The sequence below is a fragment of the Macrotis lagotis genome, chromosome 1, assembly GCF_037893015.1.
Source record: "Macrotis lagotis isolate mMagLag1 chromosome 1, bilby.v1.9.chrom.fasta, whole genome shotgun sequence".
Classification (NCBI taxonomy): Eukaryota; Metazoa; Chordata; class Mammalia; order Peramelemorphia; family Peramelidae; genus Macrotis; species Macrotis lagotis.
In genome coordinates, this window is record NC_133658.1 from 410,289,994 (window position 1) to 410,312,076 (window position 22,083).

The 22,083-nt window shown below is 41.4% G+C and overlaps 2 protein-coding genes across 5 annotated transcripts in view; one reads left to right on the plus strand and one right to left on the minus strand.

Annotated features, from left to right (window-relative positions):
- Positions 1-7,161, plus strand: part of PCDH12 (protocadherin 12) — a 20,338-nt gene extending 13,177 nt beyond the window's left edge. The window contains exon 4 of the mRNA XM_074212723.1: positions 32-7,161. Coding sequence (XP_074068824.1) covers positions 32-507 — 476 coding nt within the window. The 3' untranslated portion in view covers positions 508-7,161. The remainder of the gene's footprint in view (positions 1-31) is intronic.
- The window catches only part of DELE1 (DAP3 binding cell death enhancer 1), a 24,207-nt gene extending 5,225 nt beyond the window's left edge, over positions 1-18,982 (minus strand). The window contains exons 1-13 of one of the 4 annotated variants that reach the window (XM_074212725.1): positions 18,862-18,982; positions 17,759-17,873; positions 17,534-17,651; positions 14,755-14,899; positions 12,139-12,309; positions 11,841-11,914; positions 11,637-11,733; positions 10,636-10,778; positions 10,318-10,476; positions 10,139-10,231; positions 8,629-8,788; positions 7,420-7,659; positions 1,052-1,425 (exon numbers count right to left, since the gene is read on the minus strand). In XM_074212725.1, the coding sequence (XP_074068826.1) occupies positions 7,421-7,659; positions 8,629-8,788; positions 10,139-10,231; positions 10,318-10,476; positions 10,636-10,778; positions 11,637-11,733; positions 11,841-11,914; positions 12,139-12,309; positions 14,755-14,899; positions 17,534-17,651; positions 17,759-17,873; positions 18,862-18,892 (1,545 nt within the window). In that variant the 5' untranslated portion in view covers positions 18,893-18,982 and the 3' untranslated portion in view covers positions 1,052-1,425; position 7,420. Of the gene's footprint in view, positions 1-1,051; positions 1,426-6,824; positions 7,132-7,419; positions 7,660-8,628; positions 8,789-10,138; positions 10,232-10,317; positions 10,477-10,635; positions 10,779-11,636; positions 11,734-11,840; positions 11,915-12,138; positions 12,310-14,754; positions 14,900-17,533; positions 17,652-17,758; positions 17,874-18,861 lie in introns of those variants that run through there. The other 3 variants (XM_074212726.1, XM_074212724.1, XR_012473789.1) reach the window with 3 other exon arrangements.
- Between the last annotated feature and the right edge of the window lie 3,101 nt (positions 18,983-22,083).

Consider the following 22,083-nt stretch of genomic DNA (forward strand, 5'->3'; position numbering starts at 1 on the left):
TGCATGGTTGTTGTTTCTCTCTGACTGACAGGTCTGGACCTTGATCGGCTGAATGTCCCAGATCCAGCTTGGATGGCAAGGCTGTCTCTGCCTCTTAACACTAACTACAGAGACAATGTCTTTTCTCCAGGCTCCCCAGTCACTAGCCAGGGTCGAGAAGCCACTACCATGGAGGAGCCGAGAACCTTCCAGACCTTTGGTAAATCGAGCACTTCAGAGATGAACTCAGTGGGGACCCAGCTGGCCAGCACCTTCCTGTCAGAAATGAGCTCCCTGTTTGAGATGCTGCTATCCCAAAACAGTAACGCCCCTGTGGCTGCTTCTGAAGTGCTGCAGCGCCTCTCAGCCTGTGGCAAGACTCTGGGGTTAGACCTTGCTGGAAGTGGAGCCCTGGGCTCTGAAGCCATAGGTACAAGTGGAAAGAAAGGACCCAAGAATAGGACTGATAGCAGCAATAGTACCCGGGGTCTGAGTTTAGACAGGGGTTCTCTAGATGGGGGAATCTAAGCCATCCACTTGAGATTGGGAGAAAATTGGCTGATTGTGTTTGGTCCCTCATCATTTTTGGTGCTGGGTGATGAGTCTGAGTCCTGGATCCCATTGGTAGGTCCTGAAATCTTTAACATCACCATGAAGGAACGTAATCTGAGATAGATAGAAAACTCCTACATTCAAAAACTATTCCAAGGATGGCACCTAGCCTGTTAGCAAGGGGACAAAAGCGGACTTCTTTAAAAGGCTCACCCTATTGCAGGACTTGGCTGAAGAATAGGTGCTAGACTGAAGCAGAGATTGGTTGTTTGTTGGCAAAATACATACAGAAGATAAAGAAATAGATCCTAGAAGTAGAAATGCCTAAGTATATCACAAACAAGTATGTGTGAATGGACATTCTCCTGAAAAACACTACCTGAGCTGTCCCTCATCTGAGCCACCCTTCTTTAAGGACCTGAATTCTAGGGGGTTCTTAAGTGTTAATTGATCCACTGATAAAGTAGCATACATTTTTTAAATTAATTTTTATTAAAGATATTGAGTTTTACAATTTCCCCCCCATCTTGCTCCCGCCCCCACACACAGAAAGCACTCTGTCAGTCTTTACTTTGTTTCCATGTTGTACCTTGATCCAAATTGGGTGTGATGAGAGAGAAGATCAGACAATAAGATATCTGTTTTTTTCTAAATTAAAGGGAATAGTCCTTGAACTTTGTTCAAACTCCACAGCTCCTTATCTGGATACAGCTGGCACTCTCCTTTGCAGACAGCCCAAAATTGTTCCTGATTGTTGCACTGATGGAATGAGCAAGTCCTTCAAGGATGAACATCACTCCCATGTTGCTGTTAGGGTGTACAGTGTTTTTCTGCTTCTGCTCATCTCACTCAGCATCAGTTCAGTAGCATAAATTTTTGATTGTTACTGTCCCTCTATCATAAAAAGTGGGGGAAGAGTAAGTTCCCTTTGCCCATTACCTTCAAAAAGTCTTTGGCCAGCTTGGTCCAAATTGGTTTTGAGAAATAAAGGGGAGACTCCTATGACTTCCCTGCCCAAAATGGTGTGTACTGTTTTATGTATACATACTTATATTGCCTATGCATTCAGTAGAACCCAACATTCCAGTCAGTTACCACTAAAGGTCCCTTCTCCAGAGATGCCTTCTGCCTTCAGCCTGTGAATCCTCCTTGATGTGGCATTTAAAGGGGCAAGACTGATGTCTATATGTAACAGGATATCTATGATTAAATTCTTCTCACATCAGGAGATGAAAAATAGTCAGTAATTTGGGTTATTGTCAGCAGTGAACTTGACTAAGCTTCACTGAAGAACTCCTAAGAGCTCCAAAGCAACTTAGTTTAATGGATCTGTAAACTACCTTATCAGAAGTTGAGGCTGAGATTTTATATTTTAATTTGGATTGTTGGATATTGGAAAAGGCCAGGGTCAAGAGGACTAGGATTAAGCAAAGAATTGGTCTATGATGACAGTTTTCACAGTTCAGAATACTTGGGTACATGAGTAAGTTATCTTTTTTCATATGTTGAGTTTTAATCTTTATGTAGTATTTTAATATCTAATTCACTTCAGCCTATTGATAGGAAGAAATCTGTCAAAGAAAATAGCTATCTAGTAAAATTTCCTTTGGAAAAAATCAAACCTTTCTCTTCTCTATCCTCATTCCCCTCGACCTCTCTGCAGTCATTGACATCACTCTTTCCTCCTTGAAATTCTCCTCTCTAGGTTTTCTAGACATCACTCTCTCCTGGTTCTCATCCTATCTAATGGTTTTATCTGGCCTGTCTCCTCTGCTGGATCCTCTTCCAGATCCCTCTAATAACAGGTGTCCCTCAGGATTTTATCTAGGTCCCTTTCTTCCTCTCTACTACTTCACCAGGTTCTCATCAGCTCTCATGAATTTAATTCCAATCTCTATGCTGATCTCAAATCTACCATATTCTCTGTTGATATCCAAGCTCTCATTTTCAACTGCTTTTCAGACATCTTGAATTGGATAATATCCAGTAGGTCTCTTAAACTCAATTATGTCCAAAAAAAGAACTCTGTTTCCCCCCAAACTTCCCACTAGCCCATATCTTCTTGAAGATTATTTCTCTTAAAACCATTCTCCCAATTCCTCAGGTTTGCATGCCAGAAGTCTTCCTAGATTTCTCATTCTCTCTCACACCTTCCATATCCAAGTTGTTGGGACCTTTGCTTCATTACTCAATTATGCCCCCCTCTCTCCTCTGACATGGTCACTACTCTAGTAATAGACTCTTATCACCCATGCCCAGATTGCAATAGCCTGCTAGAGAGTCTGTTTGCCTCAAGTCTCTTCCCACTCCAATTCATCCTCCATTCAACCACTAATATGGTTTTCTTAAAGCACAAATCCTATCATACCAAGGCTCCCTTCAATAAACTCCAGTAGCTATTTATTGCCTCCATGATCAAATACAAAATGCTTTTTGGCTTTCAAAGTTCATCACCTAACCTCCTCTATGTTTCTGGTCTCTTTGGAATGTACTCTTTGATCCAGAGATATATGCCTCCTGGTTCTTCCCCAAATAAGACCCTCCATCTCTCACCTCAGGGCATTTTCCCTAGCTGCCCCCCATGTGTGCAAGGCTGTCCCTCCTCTATTCCATCTACTGACATCTCTGCCTTCCTTTAAATCTTCAAATCTTACCTTCCACAGGAAGCCTTCCCCAACCTCTTCATTCTAGTGTCTTCCCTCTGTCACTTATTTCCTATCTATCCTCTCTATAGCCTGCTTTATATATGTTTGCATGATATGATCCCTGTTAGATTATAGGTTCCTTGAGGACAGGAACCATCTTTTTTCCCCAGTGCTTAGCCAGTGTCTGACACATAGCAGGTACATAACAAAAGTTTGTGTGTGTGTGTATATATATATATGTGTGTATGAATGTGTATCTATGTGAAGTACAGAAAGCTAGTCTGGGTGTCAAAGACTGGGGTTCAAATTCCACCCCTACACATACTGGCTTTGTGACCTTGGGCAAATCACATCATCTTTCTGTGTCTCCATACAATTCTCTAAGCTTCTATGACTATAAATTAAAGATCAGATCCCAATTTCCATTAGTAGAAGGAGCTTCTTCCCTGCGTCTTCCCTATCTTAATGAAATCACAGATTTAGTTGTTCCCTTTCCCCTTTTCCCCTTGCCTCCACCTACCCACCCACCATACTATCCCTGCCAAAAAAAAAAAGAGAACCAAGAAATAGCAAATCTTAAAACTCATCATTGTCCTAGAAATTTGCAGGCAGTTCAATTGCCTAATTTCATTAGCAGCATTCCCTCTGGATACAAGTCTTTCTTCTGCCCTTCCTCATTAGGGGTATAGAACGGCATAACCATTCTCTTAAGTCAGGAAGAAGAAAGATAATTATACTTTGCAACTGTAAAGTAGTATTCTAAGTCACAGATGAGATAACTAGAACAGAAACTTTATGTAGTTTTTCCAAATCTATCTAATATGAAGCTGTGCTTGGATGGGGTCTGGGGTCTTCTAAAGCTCAGCTCAGAGCTGCATCAGATTGTACTATTGCCTCAGCTGCACAGATTTCCTCTGTAGAGGCTCCCGGGGGAGGGGGTTGTGATGTGTTCAGAGGTGATCCATGGCATTGGAGAACACAATGGTGAATCATGCTCAACTCTTCTCTGCCTCTGACCTCTTGTGGGCCACTGGAGGACAGCAAGAAATGGGGTGAACTGTGCTTTTAAAAACATCTGTTCTGTTGGGAACTGGAGGTAGAGGGACAGCAGGTATATAGCATTTATATAGAGCCTACTACTTGCCAGTCATGCTGGAGGTGCTTTTTAAAAGTACTCTCATGGGGTAACTAGGTGGCACAGGGGATAGAGCACCAGCCCTGGAGTCAGGAGGACCTGAGTTCAAATCCAGCCCCAAACACTTAATAATTACCTAGCTGGATGATCTTGGGCAAATCACTTAACCCCATTGCCTTACAAAAAAAAAAGGTATCATTAAAATACTCTCACTCTTCATCCTCACAATCCTGTGAGGAAACTGAAGCAAATAGGTTCAGTCACTTGCTCAGATCCTGTGGCTAGTGTCCAAGGCTAGATCTGAACAGAGGACTTCCTGGCTCAGGCCCAGAGCTCTACCCACTAGTCCTTTTTCTCCCTGTCTCATGGAAACATCTCCCTGTACAGGGAGAAAGTAGGTTACAATGTGTTTCGGCACAACATGGTTCAAGTTCATGACAAACATGGGTGGCAGAAAGGCAAAGATGTCACAGCAAAAATTTTAGATGACAATACTCTGTAAGATTCCAGCAGGAGAGCATCCATTCTCCCTGGGGGTGGGGGGAGGGCAAGGGCAGGATCATAGATGGCACCTGGAGCCAGCTCAAAGCCTAGTAGGCAGTCAATTTGGGACCACATTCCAATTTGACAGTAATCTGTACAGTGGTAACCTCTCAACTAAAACAAGTCATTTTTCCAGCCAACACTGATGGAGTGCTGTTTGGTACATGAATTGATGCTACTACCTGAGGCCCACAATGATGGATGAGCCAAGTTGGGGTTTCCACAGCTCCAAACTGTTTTCCAGAAGGGTTGGACCAATTTACAACTCCACCAACATGAGCATGGCTGTTTCCATCCTCCTATAGCCCAAAGGGCATCTTTGCCCTTCCCCTTAGATCACTAACTCCTGGAGGGCAGGGACTATCTTTTGCTTCTTTTTCTTTCCCCAGCATCCTCAGCCAGTGCCTGGCACAAGGTAGATGCTTAACCAATGTTTACTGATTTGGCTAATGAATGGCTGTAAAGTTGTAACCTCACAGTGATGTCTCTCTGTAGCCTCGATGAGCTTGAGGCCTAATGGGGAGCAGAATTGCACTTATGGCCAAGTAGGACAAATTCCAGGAGAAAGGCAAGTGTTTCAAGATATACAACATCCTATGAATGATAGAAGATGAGTAGAATTTCAATTTAGAGAAATGTGGGAATGGACTGAGCCAGGGCACTTTGTCACAGGACACAAAGGCCAATCAATCTACCTTGGGATCCTGAGAAAATCAAACCCCAAAGGAAATGGAAAGGTAAAGGAAGCTCAATCAGAAGGGCTTAGGCAGGTAGGGCAGGATTTAGTTTTTTCATTTTTTTTACAGTTCGCCTGTGAAACTGCGGGCACTTGACAAATCTTAGCCCAGAGAAGGAAGCTGAGGCACAGGGGACTAATTAGTCAGCCAGAGCCTGCCACCCAAAGTCCAGCCAGGCTCCGCTGTGCAGGCTGCTCTGCCCCAGCCTTCCTTTCCAAGATTTGGTGAGGAGTCATCAGATAATAAGGCTTTAATGCTACAAAGTCTCTGGATAGTTCTATGCTATCCAAACCCATCTGGATGAAGGCAGTGGAAGGGTGCAAGAAAGGGCATTGGCCTGGGAAGTCAGAAAAGATCTGTTTGAGATTTACCAGCTGTGTAATCATGAGCTAGTCATTTAACTCCCTAAATCTCATTTAGAATGGGATAATATCCTGTAGTAGTAGTAGCTATCTAGTAAAGATCAAATGAGATTATTGTTAAGTAAAAAATTTTAAGTAAATTATAAGCTTTGCAAAGCTTTAGTACTACATGTATGGCAATTATGGTTTTGATGATCATTGTGATGCAGAGGGGCTGCAGCAGTCTATACAATGACGACAATCCCACCTCCCAGTCCTGCTGATATTCTAGGAGGACACATAAAAACTGGCAAAGCTAAGGAGTGAGTACTGAATGAAAGCCATCGGAACCACAGGAAATTCTGGGAGACATTAGGTATGGGAGGGAATTATTGAGAGAGATCTATGGTAAAGTTCATTAAAGGGATGGACAGACAAATAAACTTGAAGCAATACAGGGGAATGAAAGAGGGTTTTTTTGCCAATATAGCCCAATCATGCTCCCCCCCACTCTGAGACCCTTTATGAACTTGCAAAACATTCTCTAGACATCAAATAGTTCAGTCATCCATCCATCCATCCATCCATCCATCCATCCATCCATCCATCCATCTTTGATTTTTACCTAAAAAAGTTTCATTAAACACAGATGAATATCATTAAAAAGAGAAGTTATTAGTAAAATCATTAATTCAGGTTATAAACAAGAATTAAGACAATTGAACAAGGTTGATGCATTCATTTCTAAGCATTCCCTTTGGAACAATATCTGGTTGTGGGACTTTATACTGTCTAACAGAAAGATCTAAGTGATGAAGGTTGAGTTGTTCTGTCCTGCCCTCATTCATCTCCCATTCACATTCAGAGGGGATGAAGTGATAAGAAAACCTAGTTTCAGTTTTAATTGGCTGATTTTATTAAATATTGCAGATTTTAATGTTATATAATGTCCCAAGTGAGGCCATAGAAAAACCACACTCTTGCTCACAGAACTCACACTCAGTCTCCACTTGCCATGGAAAAATAAAACTCTTCCAAGGTCTTCACAGAAGAACGTGATTGGGTAGCACCAACTCCTTTGAGCTCAAGGCTGTGTCCAGTGTCAATGAGGGATTCCCAGAGCTTCCATCTTTGGGACCGAAGTAATTGTTGTGGGGCCAAACAGATACATTCAGGGAATAGCTCTGTTTGGAAATCCTCTTTCAAATTAAAAAAAAAAACCCATACCAGAGAGATATGAATCCTTATTATTTCTGGGACTGGAAAAGATTCTATATACATTACTTTGCTAAGCTCTGAAAATAGTTGATAAGAATCACTCCCAAATCTCTATAGTGAACTTTGAACCAGCTCATAACAGAGAATGCTATCCCCTATTACAATTTCCTCACAAGAGAATAAAAAGTTACTTTACATTCTTGTTGCTATCCCCTCAAACCACCTCAAGGTTTATCTTTTTGGAGGATCCTTCATAACTATATTCTTACCTTATCCAAATCCTAGTTTTACTAGATGCATCTCAAAAGGGTGTGGACTTGGAGGTTCTGTCACACCAGAAGCTACTGGGCTGGGTCCCAGATGATCATTTCTGCCAAGAAGTCCAAGGTTTCCTGTGCTCCAAGCATGGGCAAGGTGGGTAGCCCCATTCAGGGTTGCATCCAGAGTACAGACAGAAGGGCTAGAAAAGGACCTTAAACCTTTAAGTGTTGAATTATTGTGCCCCAAAGCTGTGAGGAAGAGAGATAAGAACTATCATTCAGTGAAGAGGATCATGGGGTTTCTCTTTTTTTGAGAGGCAGTGTGGCACAGTAAATGGGGACTCAAGAAGCAGAAAAACCTGGGTTCAAGACCCACTTCTAACAAAATGGTTCTGTAAACTATCAGTACAATAGTCAACTTTCTAAGACTATCAAGCTGCACAAGAGGATCATAGCAACATAGATTCAGGCCGGAAAGGACCTTAGAGGCCACCAAATCCAAATCCTCATTTTATAGATGAAGAAACTGAGATTCAGCAAGGTAACCTTGTTGTCCAAGTTAATACCAATATTAAGTGTCTGAGGCAAGACACTAGGATCTTCTGACTTCAAGTCCAGTGTTCTAGCTGCTACAACACCTAATGTGTGAGATCTTAAGGGACACGACCCAGATTTGCTTCCCTCAGCATACCAATTCTAACCAATTCTTTCCTGACACTTGGAGGATTCCTCATCAGTGATCCACTACTACTTCCTAATTCTCCATTACACTCAAAGAAGGAAAGAGGATGCAACAGCAAGTCTTAACACAACTTCCAGGTCTTCCTATCATGGATTAGAATACTGAGTATAATGGAAAGATTGCTGGACTAGAGTCAGAAGATCAGGGCTCTAGTGCCAACTCTGTCACTGTTTAGGTAAGTGACCCTAGACATACAACTCATAGAATCTTCTGTGTGAAAATGGAGATGATTCCTTGTTGGGATTATAGGAATCATGTGAGCTTTGGTTACATAGGGAAAACCTTCAACATTACCAAAGTGTGAGAAGTAATATAAAATAGTACTAATAGTAGAAGGAATAACCAGTGGTCACTGTCTTCTCCTTCACCTTTGTACAGGAATAATTGTTTCACAGGAAAGGGAAAAAAACCTGTCTTTCTGACCATGCCATGTGGGCTGGAACCAATGATTCACCCCATGTAGAGGTTAACTGTACCTTCCAGCTCTGCTGAGATGAGCATCTTTAGCCTCTTCTGAGCTGGCTCATTCCCTAGAGCAGCTGATTGTTGGTAATATCTTGTGGCCTCTGCTAGGTTCTTCTGGACCCCAAGGCCCTTTTCATAGCAAATCCCCAAGTGATATTTGCTCTGAGAATCCTAAAAAAGACAACATATACACATATGTAAAATCATAGATAACAGGACATGTTAAAGTAGAAAAACAGAACAAAGAGTTTGGAAGTCCCAATTTTCACCCATATTGTATAAAGCAAGAACCAAGAGACAGAAGTGACACTATCTACACACACTCCAATGAACCATCACCACAACAAGAAATTGGAGGTTATCAAGGAGAATCTGAGATCAGAGCCAGCCCAGACCAAAGTTGAGAAAGTCAGATGTTCCCCAGAGAGGGATGGTTAAGGTATTTGCCTAGGGACACAGGGATAATGTGTGTGTGTGTGTGTGTGTGTGTGTGTGTGTGTGTGTGTGTGCGCGTGTGTGTGTGTGTGTGTGTGTGTATTTCAATTTAGGTTTTCCCTGTCTCTACGTTCAGTAATCTAGTCACTTTACCATTAACTTCCTCTCTATTTAGGCCAGGAACTAGGTCTGTTTTATAATATGTACTGTGGACCTGAGAGGCAGTGCAGACTACTGAAAAAGGCATGGGTTCAAGTCCTATCTCTGACTTGTACTGGTTGTGTGACCATGGACACTTGCTCATTAAATTCCAAATATACTACTGCACCAACCCTCCTGTTGTCTCAAGGCAATTCTCTATGACTATTCTTCAAGTTACAGGACAATTGCAAATTGGCATTGGGTAAGGTCACATACTGATTGAGACTTTCCTAACCAATTGCATGAGTCCAGATGAAAAAACAAAATACTTACAAAACACCACTCTTATCTTCTAGCCACACAATAAATACAGGAGGTTTGTTTTTGCACACCTTCAAATAATGTCTCCCGAGATTGTTATGTCATAGAAGAGATGCCTGGACTAATATCAGGACCTGATAGAGGAGTCCCAGCCTTGGCCACTGCTGCCATGGTAACATAAGAGGCTCTCAATGCATTGTGATTGGCCAAGGTGACAAACAGCTCCCTGTCGGACCTTGGTGCTCCTTCTTAACTAACACAGTCAGAGAGACTATTCCCACTTTCCAAGCACATCAAAATTCAGGTCCATTTCAACCTAGAGCAAGTTTTGTAAGGTTCTTTGAGAGCAATGCCAGCTACAGAAGGAGATGCTGGTTGGTAACCTAAGATGCCTTCACAAAATGGAACTGAAAAAATAATTCTCTTACTGCTTAGGCACTGATCAGGAAATGAAGAAATGACCTTGGTTATAGGAAGACTACAAGGCAACCGGATTCAGTGGATATCACTGGATACTGGCTCTAGTCCTCTCTCCCACTGCTTAGTAACTGAGTTTCCTAGTCCTGCCTGAACTAGAAGAGCTACAGAGGACTCAAACCAGGCTCCCATATCACTCCCCCTTACTCCATTACTGGCTGCAAGCCAAAGGTACTTCACGGCTTTTTGATCATCTTGGAAAGGCTCCTTGGTAAACAGCACCCCCAGATAGGCTTGAGCCTGAGGCAGAAGCAGAAAAAGGGACATCTCAATCCCTGCCACATTTGCCCACAAGGACCCCCCCCACCTTCGGGCAGGAGCCTCACCTCTTTCAGGCCGTTATCAGCCACTTGTGTCAGCATAGCCACTGCTCTCTGCTTATCAGCTTCTCTCCCTGGGGCCTGGTCATTTAGCAGGGATCTGGCATAGCGATACTGAGCCATTTGGTGGCCCTTTTGGGCAGCAAGCTGGTAATAAAAAACTGCCTGGCCCAAATGGACAGGCACTATGTTCAGTTGCATCCCTGAGAATTCCCCTTGGCCAGGGTGCTCCCCCCAGTTTGAGACAGCCTTGTTCACTCAGCTGTGATTACTCTTACATGCCTGGCACAGAGGAGTGGGGGTCAATCGGAAGGTTTCCCTTACCTTGCTGAGGTCTTTCTGGGTCCCTTTTCCATGCTCATGACACAAGCCCACATTGAATTGAGCTTTACTATAGCCCCGGTCCGCAGCCTTCTGGAAGTAATAGTATGCTGCTTCACAATCACCATTTCTCATATTTTCAGTCCCTTTAAGAAATCACAGAGCAGAGAAGACATTTACCAAGGACCCCGTGGACCCAGAGCCCTAATTGCCTAATGACAAGTTCCTTCCTTACTCCTGATCCTGAAAATATTAAAAAAAAAAAAAAAAAAAGGAACAGACCATTCTCCTTCCAAGTGCCATGCTAATGAATGCCTGAGATTTTTCTCCAACTATCAGGACTCAGCTCAAGTCTCAATTTCTCAACAATTTTTACTCAAGATTATCTTTCCCTTCTCTGAATTCCTAGTCTTTTGTATCTGTACCACTGCTTTTGGCCCATATAATGTCTACTCCTCTTAACAGTTTCATGTTATGCTCAGAAGAGAATATCCTCTCCCCAAATCAAAGGACATGATTGCAAAAGTCAGTCTTAATTAAACCACCAATTTAACTCCTCACCATCTTATTCTAAATTCTTTTGGCAGGAACTGATAAAAGTCCACCAGGCTTTTAACCAGGCACAGAACAGGGAACTGGGGGCGGGGGGGGGGGGGGGAGGGGACAATACAGGAGAGAGATACTTCATCTATGGATTTAACCCCATTCAACAGGGTGGTTCCTTAGTTTCCTACAGATTCTGAAACTATAACCCATATTATTTGCTTGAGGGGAAGGCTGTGCCAACCTGCATACTCTAGGTATGGGCACAGCTCTTGGGAGTACTTCTGGAGGCTGTATATGATTCTACCCTAAGGCTCCTGCTTTCCATGACTTATACCAGAGAATCTGATTCCCCTACCAGAGTTTCAACATTTTTGCTACATTAGAAAACCACTCAATTACCTTTGTGTCCTCTCCCTTTTTCAATACCCCCACCTCATCCCAAGGTGGCAATCAGTTACCCAGGAAATTGAGGGCGATGGAAACACTGAGCTGGAATTGCTGCTGCAAGGACAACATGGCTTCCTCTAAGGAAAGAGGCTCTGTTTCCTTCTGCTCCTGAAGAAGAGATAGCCAGAAGAGTCAGTTTGGGAAAGTTAAGAAAGATCCCTCCCCAACTCCCTGTTCAGGGGACAAATATAAGCCTCTGTGTGGTGACATCTCACCAATACCAGTCTATCTCTGGTGGTGTGACACTGGTCTGCTCCAGCCGTGTCCAAGAAAGCAATGCCAACAGGTTCTGGGGAAAGACAAGAGGGACACAGCTATATAGCACCTTGGCTCCCCTTTTCTTCTGTAGCCTAGTTCCCTGATTCACCCTGTTCCCAGAGTCCAGGAAGCATGCAATTACAAAGGGATGCCCACTGCCCTGGCCAGGAGCATTCAGCAGCAAATATTCACCAATGTAGACTTTCCTTACCCTTTGGACCTCCTCTGACTGACTCCAAGAGATGTGTTTATTACCTGCTTCATAGGGACTCGTGGGTCTGTTTGTCCTCAAAGAGCTATAGGAAGCAAGGCTCTCAGGCTGAGGGTCTGGAGGCTCAGGTCCTTTCTGCTCTTCAGAGGGTTCCTCTAGGCAAGTGTGGAAGGGGGGTGGGGAATTACTTGTAGGGAGAATGTTTTTCTTCAACCCTAGAAAATGCCAAGAACAAGTGGTAAGGCATAAAATGTGGGTAAAGTCCTGCCCAGGTCTGGATTGCTGTCTTTGTGTGCCCAGACTGAATTTAACCCTGTATTTTGATAACTCTGATGCCTAGGCTCTTCTGGTACTACTTATCTATGGCCACTCCTCCTTCTCTTCCTAAGGAATCATCATTGGAAAGGGTCTTGGAGGTATATTACAAAAATTGTCTTGCCAATACACATACTTTGTATAATATTTTTGATAGGGATATGATAACACTTATCTTTTGAGGATTCTGCATTCAATACTAGTTATATGTTCCAGAGTCATAGACTAAGATCATTTCCTCTTTCACAATAACAGAAAACCCTTTCCCTGCTCCATGCAGAAAGGCATATGTCCATTAATATTCTTTGGGTAGAACTGTTCAATGATTTAAATCCATCCTATACCTAGCCCACATTTCTCTGAGGTAGATTATGAGCAACAAGGCTAACTGCCTTGGAGAAATAAAGATAAACAATGTTTTTTTCTTATTTAGTTAACTTCTTTAGTTATCTATTTATCTTCTTTATTTAGTAAATTTATAAAAAAAAAGAAATCAGGTTAGTTTGGCATGAATTTTTTTTTTAATGAACCTATACTGACTAATATGATGATTATTTGTTTGGTTTTTAAATGCTCACAAAATATCTCTTCTAGAATTTTGCTGAAGATTGATGTCAAGCTGACTAGTTCATAGTTTTTGAAACCTACCTTTTCAAAAAAAATAAAGTTAAAAATGTTTATATGTAACTGGAAAATATTTAATGAAATAAATAATTTTAAAAAAGCAATGAATAAAATTTTAAAAAAGAAATCTACCTTTTCCCTCCTTTTCCTCACTTTGCAACTCCTCATCCTAAAATCATTATCTACTAATGTCCCCCAAAAGGCTCCTTCTGAATGAAAAATCAATTGAGTTTACTATTTCTTAGTAATTTCTTATTATTTCTAATAGAAATAGAAAAGAAAATCAGTCCTTTCAAGGAGTTATATTCTAATTGAAAGAACAATACATATGTAAAAATTCTGTTACAATGTGAATGGAAGGATACCTAGAGGGCAAATAGTAAGGTCTGGGGGTCCTTAAAGTATACTGGCAGGTCAGATGGTAATGCCCAGGGTCTAAGAAACATGGTGGCAGGGCAGATGGTAAGGTACAGTAGACCTTACCATACTGTGAGAGATCAGATGTTACTAAGATCAAATGGTGGCCTTCCATCTATAGGTGAGATTGTGGTCACTGACTACCTCATTTATCCAAACAGCATGAGTGACCAAGTTTGTTTGGCAAGTTGAAGTGGGGTGTGAGGATATATATGAAGAGACCCAGGCAACCACCAGTGGGAAGCAAGAAGTGGCCTGGAGAGCTGTAGTGCAATAGAGATTTTTCCAAAGAGAAGGGGATGGGAGAGGTTTCAATGTCCAGCTACTTAGGGAAAGTTAGGAGGGAGCACTGATTGGAAGATTGTGGGCCTTCAGAGAGAAAGATAGGTCAAACAAAAAAGGCTAAGATGGAGGGAAGGGAGGGGAGAAGGGGGACAGAATATATCATTGTACCTGTTTCTTACTTAAAACACTGGATGGGAACCTTGACTTTTTCTCATATACTTATTCCCTTAGGGGGAGCAACCCATATCATTTCAATTGCAAGTCAGATCTCATTACAACAAGCTCCAGGGGATCATTCAAATTTATTTGTAATACTCTTTAAAGAGGATTGAGGATTGAAATGGGGGGAGGGGCAGAGGAGGGCTGATTTCTGCTCTTGACCTAAGACACACTATTATGGAATGAAAAAAATTTAAGTATGTTATAAAATAAAGAAGAAAACTGGGAAAATATTTTCCTAAGGAGGCAAGGGACATTATATCATTAACATCATAAAATCAATTTTTAAAAACTTAAGAACTCTAATCAATACACTGATCTATAGAGATTCCAGAGAATCAGTGATTGAGAATACTGTCTACCTTGTGACAGAGAAATGACAGACTAATACACAGAATGAGATACATGGCCAATGTAGGAATTTTGCTTGACTACTATATAGATATGTTAATGGTGTTTTGTTTTCTTTGGTGGGGAAGGGAGGTAGAAAAAAATTAATGTTTGATGATTGAAAAAATATAATTTAAAGAAATTTTTTAAGATAACAACAAAGGAGGTCTTCAGGACCCTCTGTTCAGCTTCCTCTCTTGGCTGAGTAGGATAGAAGAATTATATGGGTGGAACTGTCCTACACCCTGGGTGGATATAACTTTACCACATTCACTTTCCTCTGACCTTATTTCTGACCCCCTAATGAGGAAGAGCTGATGGCTCTTTTCCTGGGGTGTGTCCCCACAGCTACATCCTGGCCATGAGGAACTCCAGAACCACTCCTTATGCCTGTTCAGGAGATAACTTACATAAGTCCTGGCACATCAAAGGGGTGAGACGGATCTGGACCAGGTGACTGTGCCAAGAGCACTGTTCTTTTCTCTGGAAACCAGGTAACGATGCCTGAAATTGGATTTGCTTGGCCAACTGCAAGGCCAGAACAGCCAGGGTTCCCTGAGAAAGAAAAAAAAAACCTGTCAGAAACCCAACTGGGTACAAGCAATAAGAGAATAAAGTGGTGCCTCTATAATCTAGGTTACTATAACAGATCATGATTTCCCATCAGGACAAGCCTTATTTTGCTGAGCCCTAGAGGATGACTTCCTTACAAATATCTTCTCATGGTAGATATGACTCGATAACTATTGAGACAATTTAAAAAAAAAATATAACAAGACTACCCCTGTGCTGTGAAGTTCAAAACATTTTCCTTATTGATTTACACATAAGGTTCCTATCCTTGATTGCTTAGATTAATGAACAAAGTGTTGGGCTTTGTATTAGGTTCTAGTGCCAGCTAGAATATTGGCTTATTGGAGTATGTTATGACAGCATAACTCTAATCTTGCTTAACTGAAGGGAGAAAAAGGGATGTTTCCTAGTCCATCTTATTCTCCAAAGGGAGACAGTGTGAATTAGATACTACCCATAAACCCCTGAGGCTCCTGCTTCCTAAAAAGAAACAGACCACTGAAGAGAGATGTTGCTGTTACAAACAGATCCAGTCCTTAGGGTGGGGGTGTCTGAGGAGATGGAATTAATTAATGTGGGTGGACTGTGACCTGGATTACAAAAGTAATGGTGTCATCTCTAGCACTGAGGACAGGGCTTCTTTGCTTTGTTTTGTGTCTTGGCATTCTTAGCAGTCCAGTGAAGCCTATGGAGTCCTTCTCAGAATAATATTTATTGCCTATGTTCATAACTGAAGAGAATGCTAAGTTTCAGTTAAAGTTGAGTGAAAATATTGATTTATTTTTGATTACCCTATCCAAGTTTATGGAATCCTTGAAATCTATTGCTGGACCCTAGGTTAAAAACCCCTGACACAGGACAATATATTGCATGGAGCAGGAACTCAATAAAGTTCTCAGGCTCAACGCTAAAACTTTGCTTGGTGGAGGTGGATGGAAGAGTGAAGGTTGTATCTTGGCTTAAGATTGTGCCCAAACAATATCTGACATGCCTTGAATCTGTTACTGCCTATGAAGTCAGGAGACTTATTTTTTTTTAAGATTTTTCAAGGCAATGGAGTTAAGTGGCTTGCCCAAGGCCACACAGCTAGGTAATTATTAAGTGTCTGAGGTCGGATTTGAACCCAGGTACTCCTGACTCCAAGGCTGATGCTCTATCCACTGTGCCACCTAGCTGCCCCAGGAGACTTTTCTAATTTCTATCTGAAAGATGTTTTTTTTTCACTTGTGCCTAATTCATTCCACATTGCTGTCAGACCTTAGAGGGAAGAGACATTATTCAAATAACCTTTTTATTTCATTAGGCATAAAGTCTTGAAATCAATACATGTTTATTATGGACCTACCAGTACAGGGACCCTGTGCTAGACAGCTGAGTGGTACAATGGACAGAGAATAAGTCTTGAAGTCAGGAGGACTTTGTGTTCAAATCTAGCCTCAGACACTTGATACTACTAACTAGCTGTGTGACCCTGGGCAAGTCACTTAATCCTGATTGCCTTTCAACCAGGACTATCCCAGTCATCCTGATCCATATCTGGTCACTGGGCCCAGATGGCTCCAGAGGAAAAAGTGAAGCTGATGATTTAGCACAGCATCCCCATCACTCAGATCTAATTCCCTTGCTTGTCATGGTGTCACCTCCCTGATGTCAAGGAAGACCAGCCCCATTTGCCTTTAAAATTTTATTTTATTTTATTTATTTATTTTATTTGCACTCTTTTAGTGTGGCCTTGTACTATTCGATATATACTACCTTTTTTTTATTAGTTGAAATTTTATTTTGTTTTTCCAATTTCATGTAATGGTGGTTTTTCAACATTCATCCATTTATAAATTTATGAGTTCCACATTTTCTACCACCCTCTTTTCCCTCCCTCCTCCTCATGGTGGCAAACATTCATTCTGGTAAAATTTGAACAAGTTCATTCATATTTAACTTATTTAGATAGCATATACTATTGTGAATCATTATCCTTTTTATGTTTAGGTATAGATTCTCAAACTAGATTTAAGTCCTTTAGGGAGATTTTTTTTTTTAAACTTCATGTTATGACAGCACCAAGGCCAGTCAATCTGCAAGTATGAAGTGCCAATAAGGTTCATGCATAGTGCAGTAACAAATAGCAGGATTAGGGTTAAGTTTTAATCAACCACTGAGGAAGAGGAAGATTTTACACACACATGAAATCACTAGAAAACAATATTAAGTTAGTGGTTTTTTAACTTAAACAGGGTTAAACAAATGCTCACAAGGACCACTGTCAGGTCTACAAAAGAAAATGAAAGAAAAAGAAGAGGAGGAAAAAGCAAAAAAGGAAGAGTAAAAGTGAACTGACATAGAAGATGAAGCTGATGAGTCATTTTATCAGCTTTATCAAAGACTGCTACTTCCTTCTCCCAACAAATCATGGGATATCTACACTTAGTCTAAAATTGACTACTTACAATATAAAGTACTATATATATATATATATATATATATATATATATATTACCTCCTTTGATCCATATGATAAATTACTTTTCTACTCATAATAATGAACCTATCATGTCTTGACTGTATTTCAAAACTTAAACCCCAGATATACCCTGGACAGATGTAGGGAAGGCATACCCATGAGACAGCATCCCACATTCTGTGACAGGACAGGCGGCTTGAGATCCACTGGAATGCATTTTTCCAGCCTTGGTATTTTGGGCCACAGCCCACACCCAGAGTATGGGACTCATGCCTAAACAGAAATCAAAAGAAGTCATTAGGATCTATTAAATAGGCAGGGGCAAAGTCCTGGGGAAGCATAGGGTACATGTCTGGTAGATTCCTTGGAATTATACATACCTATTTTGTTTGGCCACAGGGATGGACTGTGGTGACCAAGTGATTTGAGGTTCATCTTGACTGGTGGCCCCAGGAGTCACACCACGAGGGCTGTACTTAGGCAGGTGCTGAAGGGCTAAGAAGGCAGGAGATATGGATAGTCAGCAACCCAAATGCTGAGGATAATCCCTGCTTCTATTGGTTCTTGGCTCTTGAATCTTACAAGAGAAGGGCAGCAGCTGTGGTACCCTAATTTTGCTGGGAAAGTGACCCAAACCCCTGTAGTCAATGACCTCTCCTTGATCCACTAACTTTTTCTCCTAGGGTCAGACTCCTTTTTCCTATCTTGCTCAGTGCATGGTTCTGCCCTTGATTCTAGTCTCTTCCTCTTCAGCCTCCCCTATTTGACAAAGGAGCTGGGAATAAGCATTTATTTGGTTTCATCGAGCTGTATAGTTTTCCTCGTCTCTCCCATCCCATGGTTTGATTGGTTAAAACCACCAAACTGTAAAATCAAATTTTAATTTTGATTCAAAAATTTCATTACGGAGTTTTTGCAAGATTATTTTATTTGGTTGACTAATTGTCCATACTCACTTAATAGTAACGATCATATTGCAATGTATTTAATGTTTGCAAAACTGCCTTGTGAGGAAATCAGTTAAATTATGTCCATTTTATTTTATTTTATTAGGTTTTTTGCAAGGCAAATGGGGTTAAGTGGCTTGCCCAAGGCCACCCAGCTAGGTAATTATTAAGTATCTGAGGTCGTATTTGAACTCAGGTCCTCCTGACTCCAGGGCCGGTGCTTTATCCACTGCACCACCCGGCCGCCCCGTTATGCCCCTTTTAAACAGGAGAAAACCGATCCTGAAAACCATCAAGTGTCTAGGCCAAGGTCAAAAAGGCAGATTGTGTAACCTGGGCCTAACTTAACTCCACTAAGGGGCCTATCCCCGCCCCTTCCCAGTCCCCGCCCACTCTGGTTGGCCACGCCCATTCCAGCAGGGTGGTTTCCCCTCTCGGCCTTTCTCCACGTTTCCCGCTCTAAGCCTGCCTCACGTTATTGGAACTCCGCGACATGGCGGGGCTGAGATCCCTGTCTCTGCTCGGAGTCCCCTCACCTCGCCCCAGCATCCCTGGGAGTCGCCACATGCTGTCACAACCACAAATCCCGGGGCAGAGAGAACACTGCGGATGCGCAGCATCGCGGGGACATCGAAGGTGAGCGAACAGCCGGAAGTGGTTCCCGCTGACCAATCAGAGAGCAGAAGCCCAACCGGAAGGAAGGGCGCCATAGAGAGGAAGGGAAGGCTAGAAGGGCGGCACGTCTGTTCCGGAGGGGCCTCGAGGCCAGGACTAGGAGGCCGCGGCCTTAGTGTCATCCCCCAGATATTTTCTCTCCGACCTCCGGCCTTTCTGCGGAAAAGCGGGCACTCGCGGAGGGGAGGAGTTGCCGGAGGGATTTGGAGGGGGTAGCGTGGTGGACCTCCTGGAGGGGCGGTGGGGAGAAAGGCCCGGACCTGGCGGGGCGGGCCGGGGCGTGGTCATGGACACGACTGGTGCTTGGCGTCCCGGAGGAGGTCACTTGCGCAATGTCAGAGTCCCTGCAGACTCTAGGCCGTGGGGAGACGATAATTATTATCGCTACTTCCCTAACGTGCCTTCTTTGCCTCTTTAATTCCTACTAAAGTTTTCAAGCCCGCTTCAAGGGCTATCTCCAATAGGAAACTTGACTTGATTTCTTTGTGAGGCCAGTAGGAGAAGTCATTTGGGAAAAAGAAGCCTCCTTCCATCCCTTTCCCCCCAAAAAACTCTTAACTGATCTCTCCTTCAGCAGAACGCTGTGCTCCTTATAGGCTTTTACAATATTCCAGCTTTTATCGTAATTATTTGTGTATCTGGCTGTACCCCTTTCCTGAATTCCTGATTATTCTTCAAGCTTAATTCAAATGCCATCTCCTCCAGGAATCTTTCCCTGGTTTCTATGATAGTAACAATATCCAGACCATCTCACAAAACACTTTAGTTTATATCTCTTTGTTATAGTTATTCTATAAATGCAATATATTATGGCAGTACACTTTAATGCCTTCTACCACAACTAACCTCCCAAGAGAGGGAATCACTTTTTTATCTAATTTTTTTATTTCCTTTGAATGTGATTATTAAATAAATGAATAATTTCTGAATTGAGTTATACAGGTGCTACATCTGGTGACTTTATCTGTTTTTGTTCTTTGACTTCACTGTCCATTTTATTTAATCTTACTGACTCTACCCCCTTCCCTTCTGGATACTTTTTCTCCCTATCCTTTAGTAGATAAAGGGCAGCTGGATGATGCAATAGATAAAAGCATCAGTCCTAGAGTCAGAAAGATCTGAATTCAAATCCAGCCTCAAACATTTGACCCCTTACTAGCTGTGTGACCTTGGGCTAGTCTCTTAAACCCGATTGCCTCATCTCTAGGGCCATCTCCAGTCTTCTTGGTCCATATCTGGTCATTGGACCCAGATGACTAGAGGAGAAAGTGAGGCTGGTGAATTAGCACAACATCCCCTCAGTCAAATCCACTTCATTTGTTTGTCATGGCATTATACCTCCCTGATGTCATAAATTTTTTTCAAGAAAGAACAGCCACCAACATCAATCAGACTGCCCTCTCCTAACTTCTTTGGTTGTTTTATAATCCTCTGCCCTCTAATCCTGATCTTTACTGCTTTGCCCTAACCCTATAATCCCTCCAAACCCTCCCTCCCTTACACAATTTATATGCTTCTTTTGTTCATTTATTGCTTCTTTTCATATGATTATTAAATATATATATATTCCTAATATATGTATTCCTAATATATATATGTGTGTATATATATATATATATATATATATATATATATATATATATATATATTCCCAATGTTGTACTTAAACTCCCAGTTCTCAATTTTCTACTGCTTGCTGCCGGGCATTTTCACCTGGGTGGTCCACTGAAACCTCAAACTCTATATAGTAGAGGAACAAATCATGGAAAGTTCTCTGGATCTGACTAATGAGGAGAAACAATTGACTGAATTGGAAATGTTGGGAACATTGTTGAGGATGAGGATAATTCTTATTATAGAATAAGTACAACAAAGAGCACAAAATCTCCCATCTTAAATTTATAAAAGAAATGTTGAGAATAGTCTGACATGTATCCTAGTTTTTTGGAGTTTGGATAAGTCCATTATATTGTAATGGAGGAGAGAGGCAAATAGCTATTTACATAGAAGACATATAAAAAATAAAGACAGTCTAAAAGGAAGGTTTATGTTAGGATACCAGGAAATTAAATTCTTCTAATAAAGTCAATCCAGACACAATTGAAGAGGTAGTTTGAGGAGCATCTTAAAGCCATGATAAATAGTTTCTCTGTAATGGATGAGAAGGTCTGGAATTAAAATTTGAATTTGCATTGTAGTGGTCTTAACCAATAAAACTATGGGATGGGGAGGAAAGAGGGATGTCTTAATGCAGCTAGATGAAAAAAAATCAAATTCGCTTGGAGGAGCAAAGGTCTAGAAAATCAAGAAAAATAATTTTAAACCTTAAATTATATTGCAAATTAGTCATCATCAAAACTATTTGGCACTGGTTAAAAAACATGAAAGTTGATCATTAAACAGGCTAGATAAGCAAAAATCAGAAATAATTGTACTCAATAGGCCAGTAGAGTTTAGTAATCTAAAAACAAATTATTTGGAGGAGAGCTATTTGATAACAGCTGGGCAAACTGGAAAGCAGTTTTGTAAAAGTAGAATTTATACTGGTGTCTGATACTATATAACAAGAGTTCCAAATGGATGATCAACTTAAAAGGTCATATAAAAATTAGAGGAAAATAAGTAGAGATAATATTTCACAACTAGAGGGGAAATCTGTAAACAAGGCTTAAAGGATATAAAAGAGAAAATAAATTTGATGACATGAAACTGAAAACTTTTTGTGAGCAGGATCAGTACAACTGATAAGGAAATAAAGTAATAAGGAAAACAGTTGATTTGGGGAAAATACCTTTGTATCAAATAGTTCTGTTAAGGCTCTCCAAGATGTATGGAAAATTAAATACACCAATAGCTAAGAACAAGAACAGCTCCTCAAATGGATAGATGATCAAACATAGCACCAAACAGGCCTCATAAAAATTGCAAATTATTGTGGTAGCGGGGCAAATATGCTTAAGAGTATTAGGATGCAGTATAGTGAGCTCCCCTATGCAAACTCCTCCAAAAAATGCATTAAACTAAATCTTGTTGAGGAGATCCAGAAAAAGTGAATCATTTGTCCAGGCTATCTTGGCATAAGG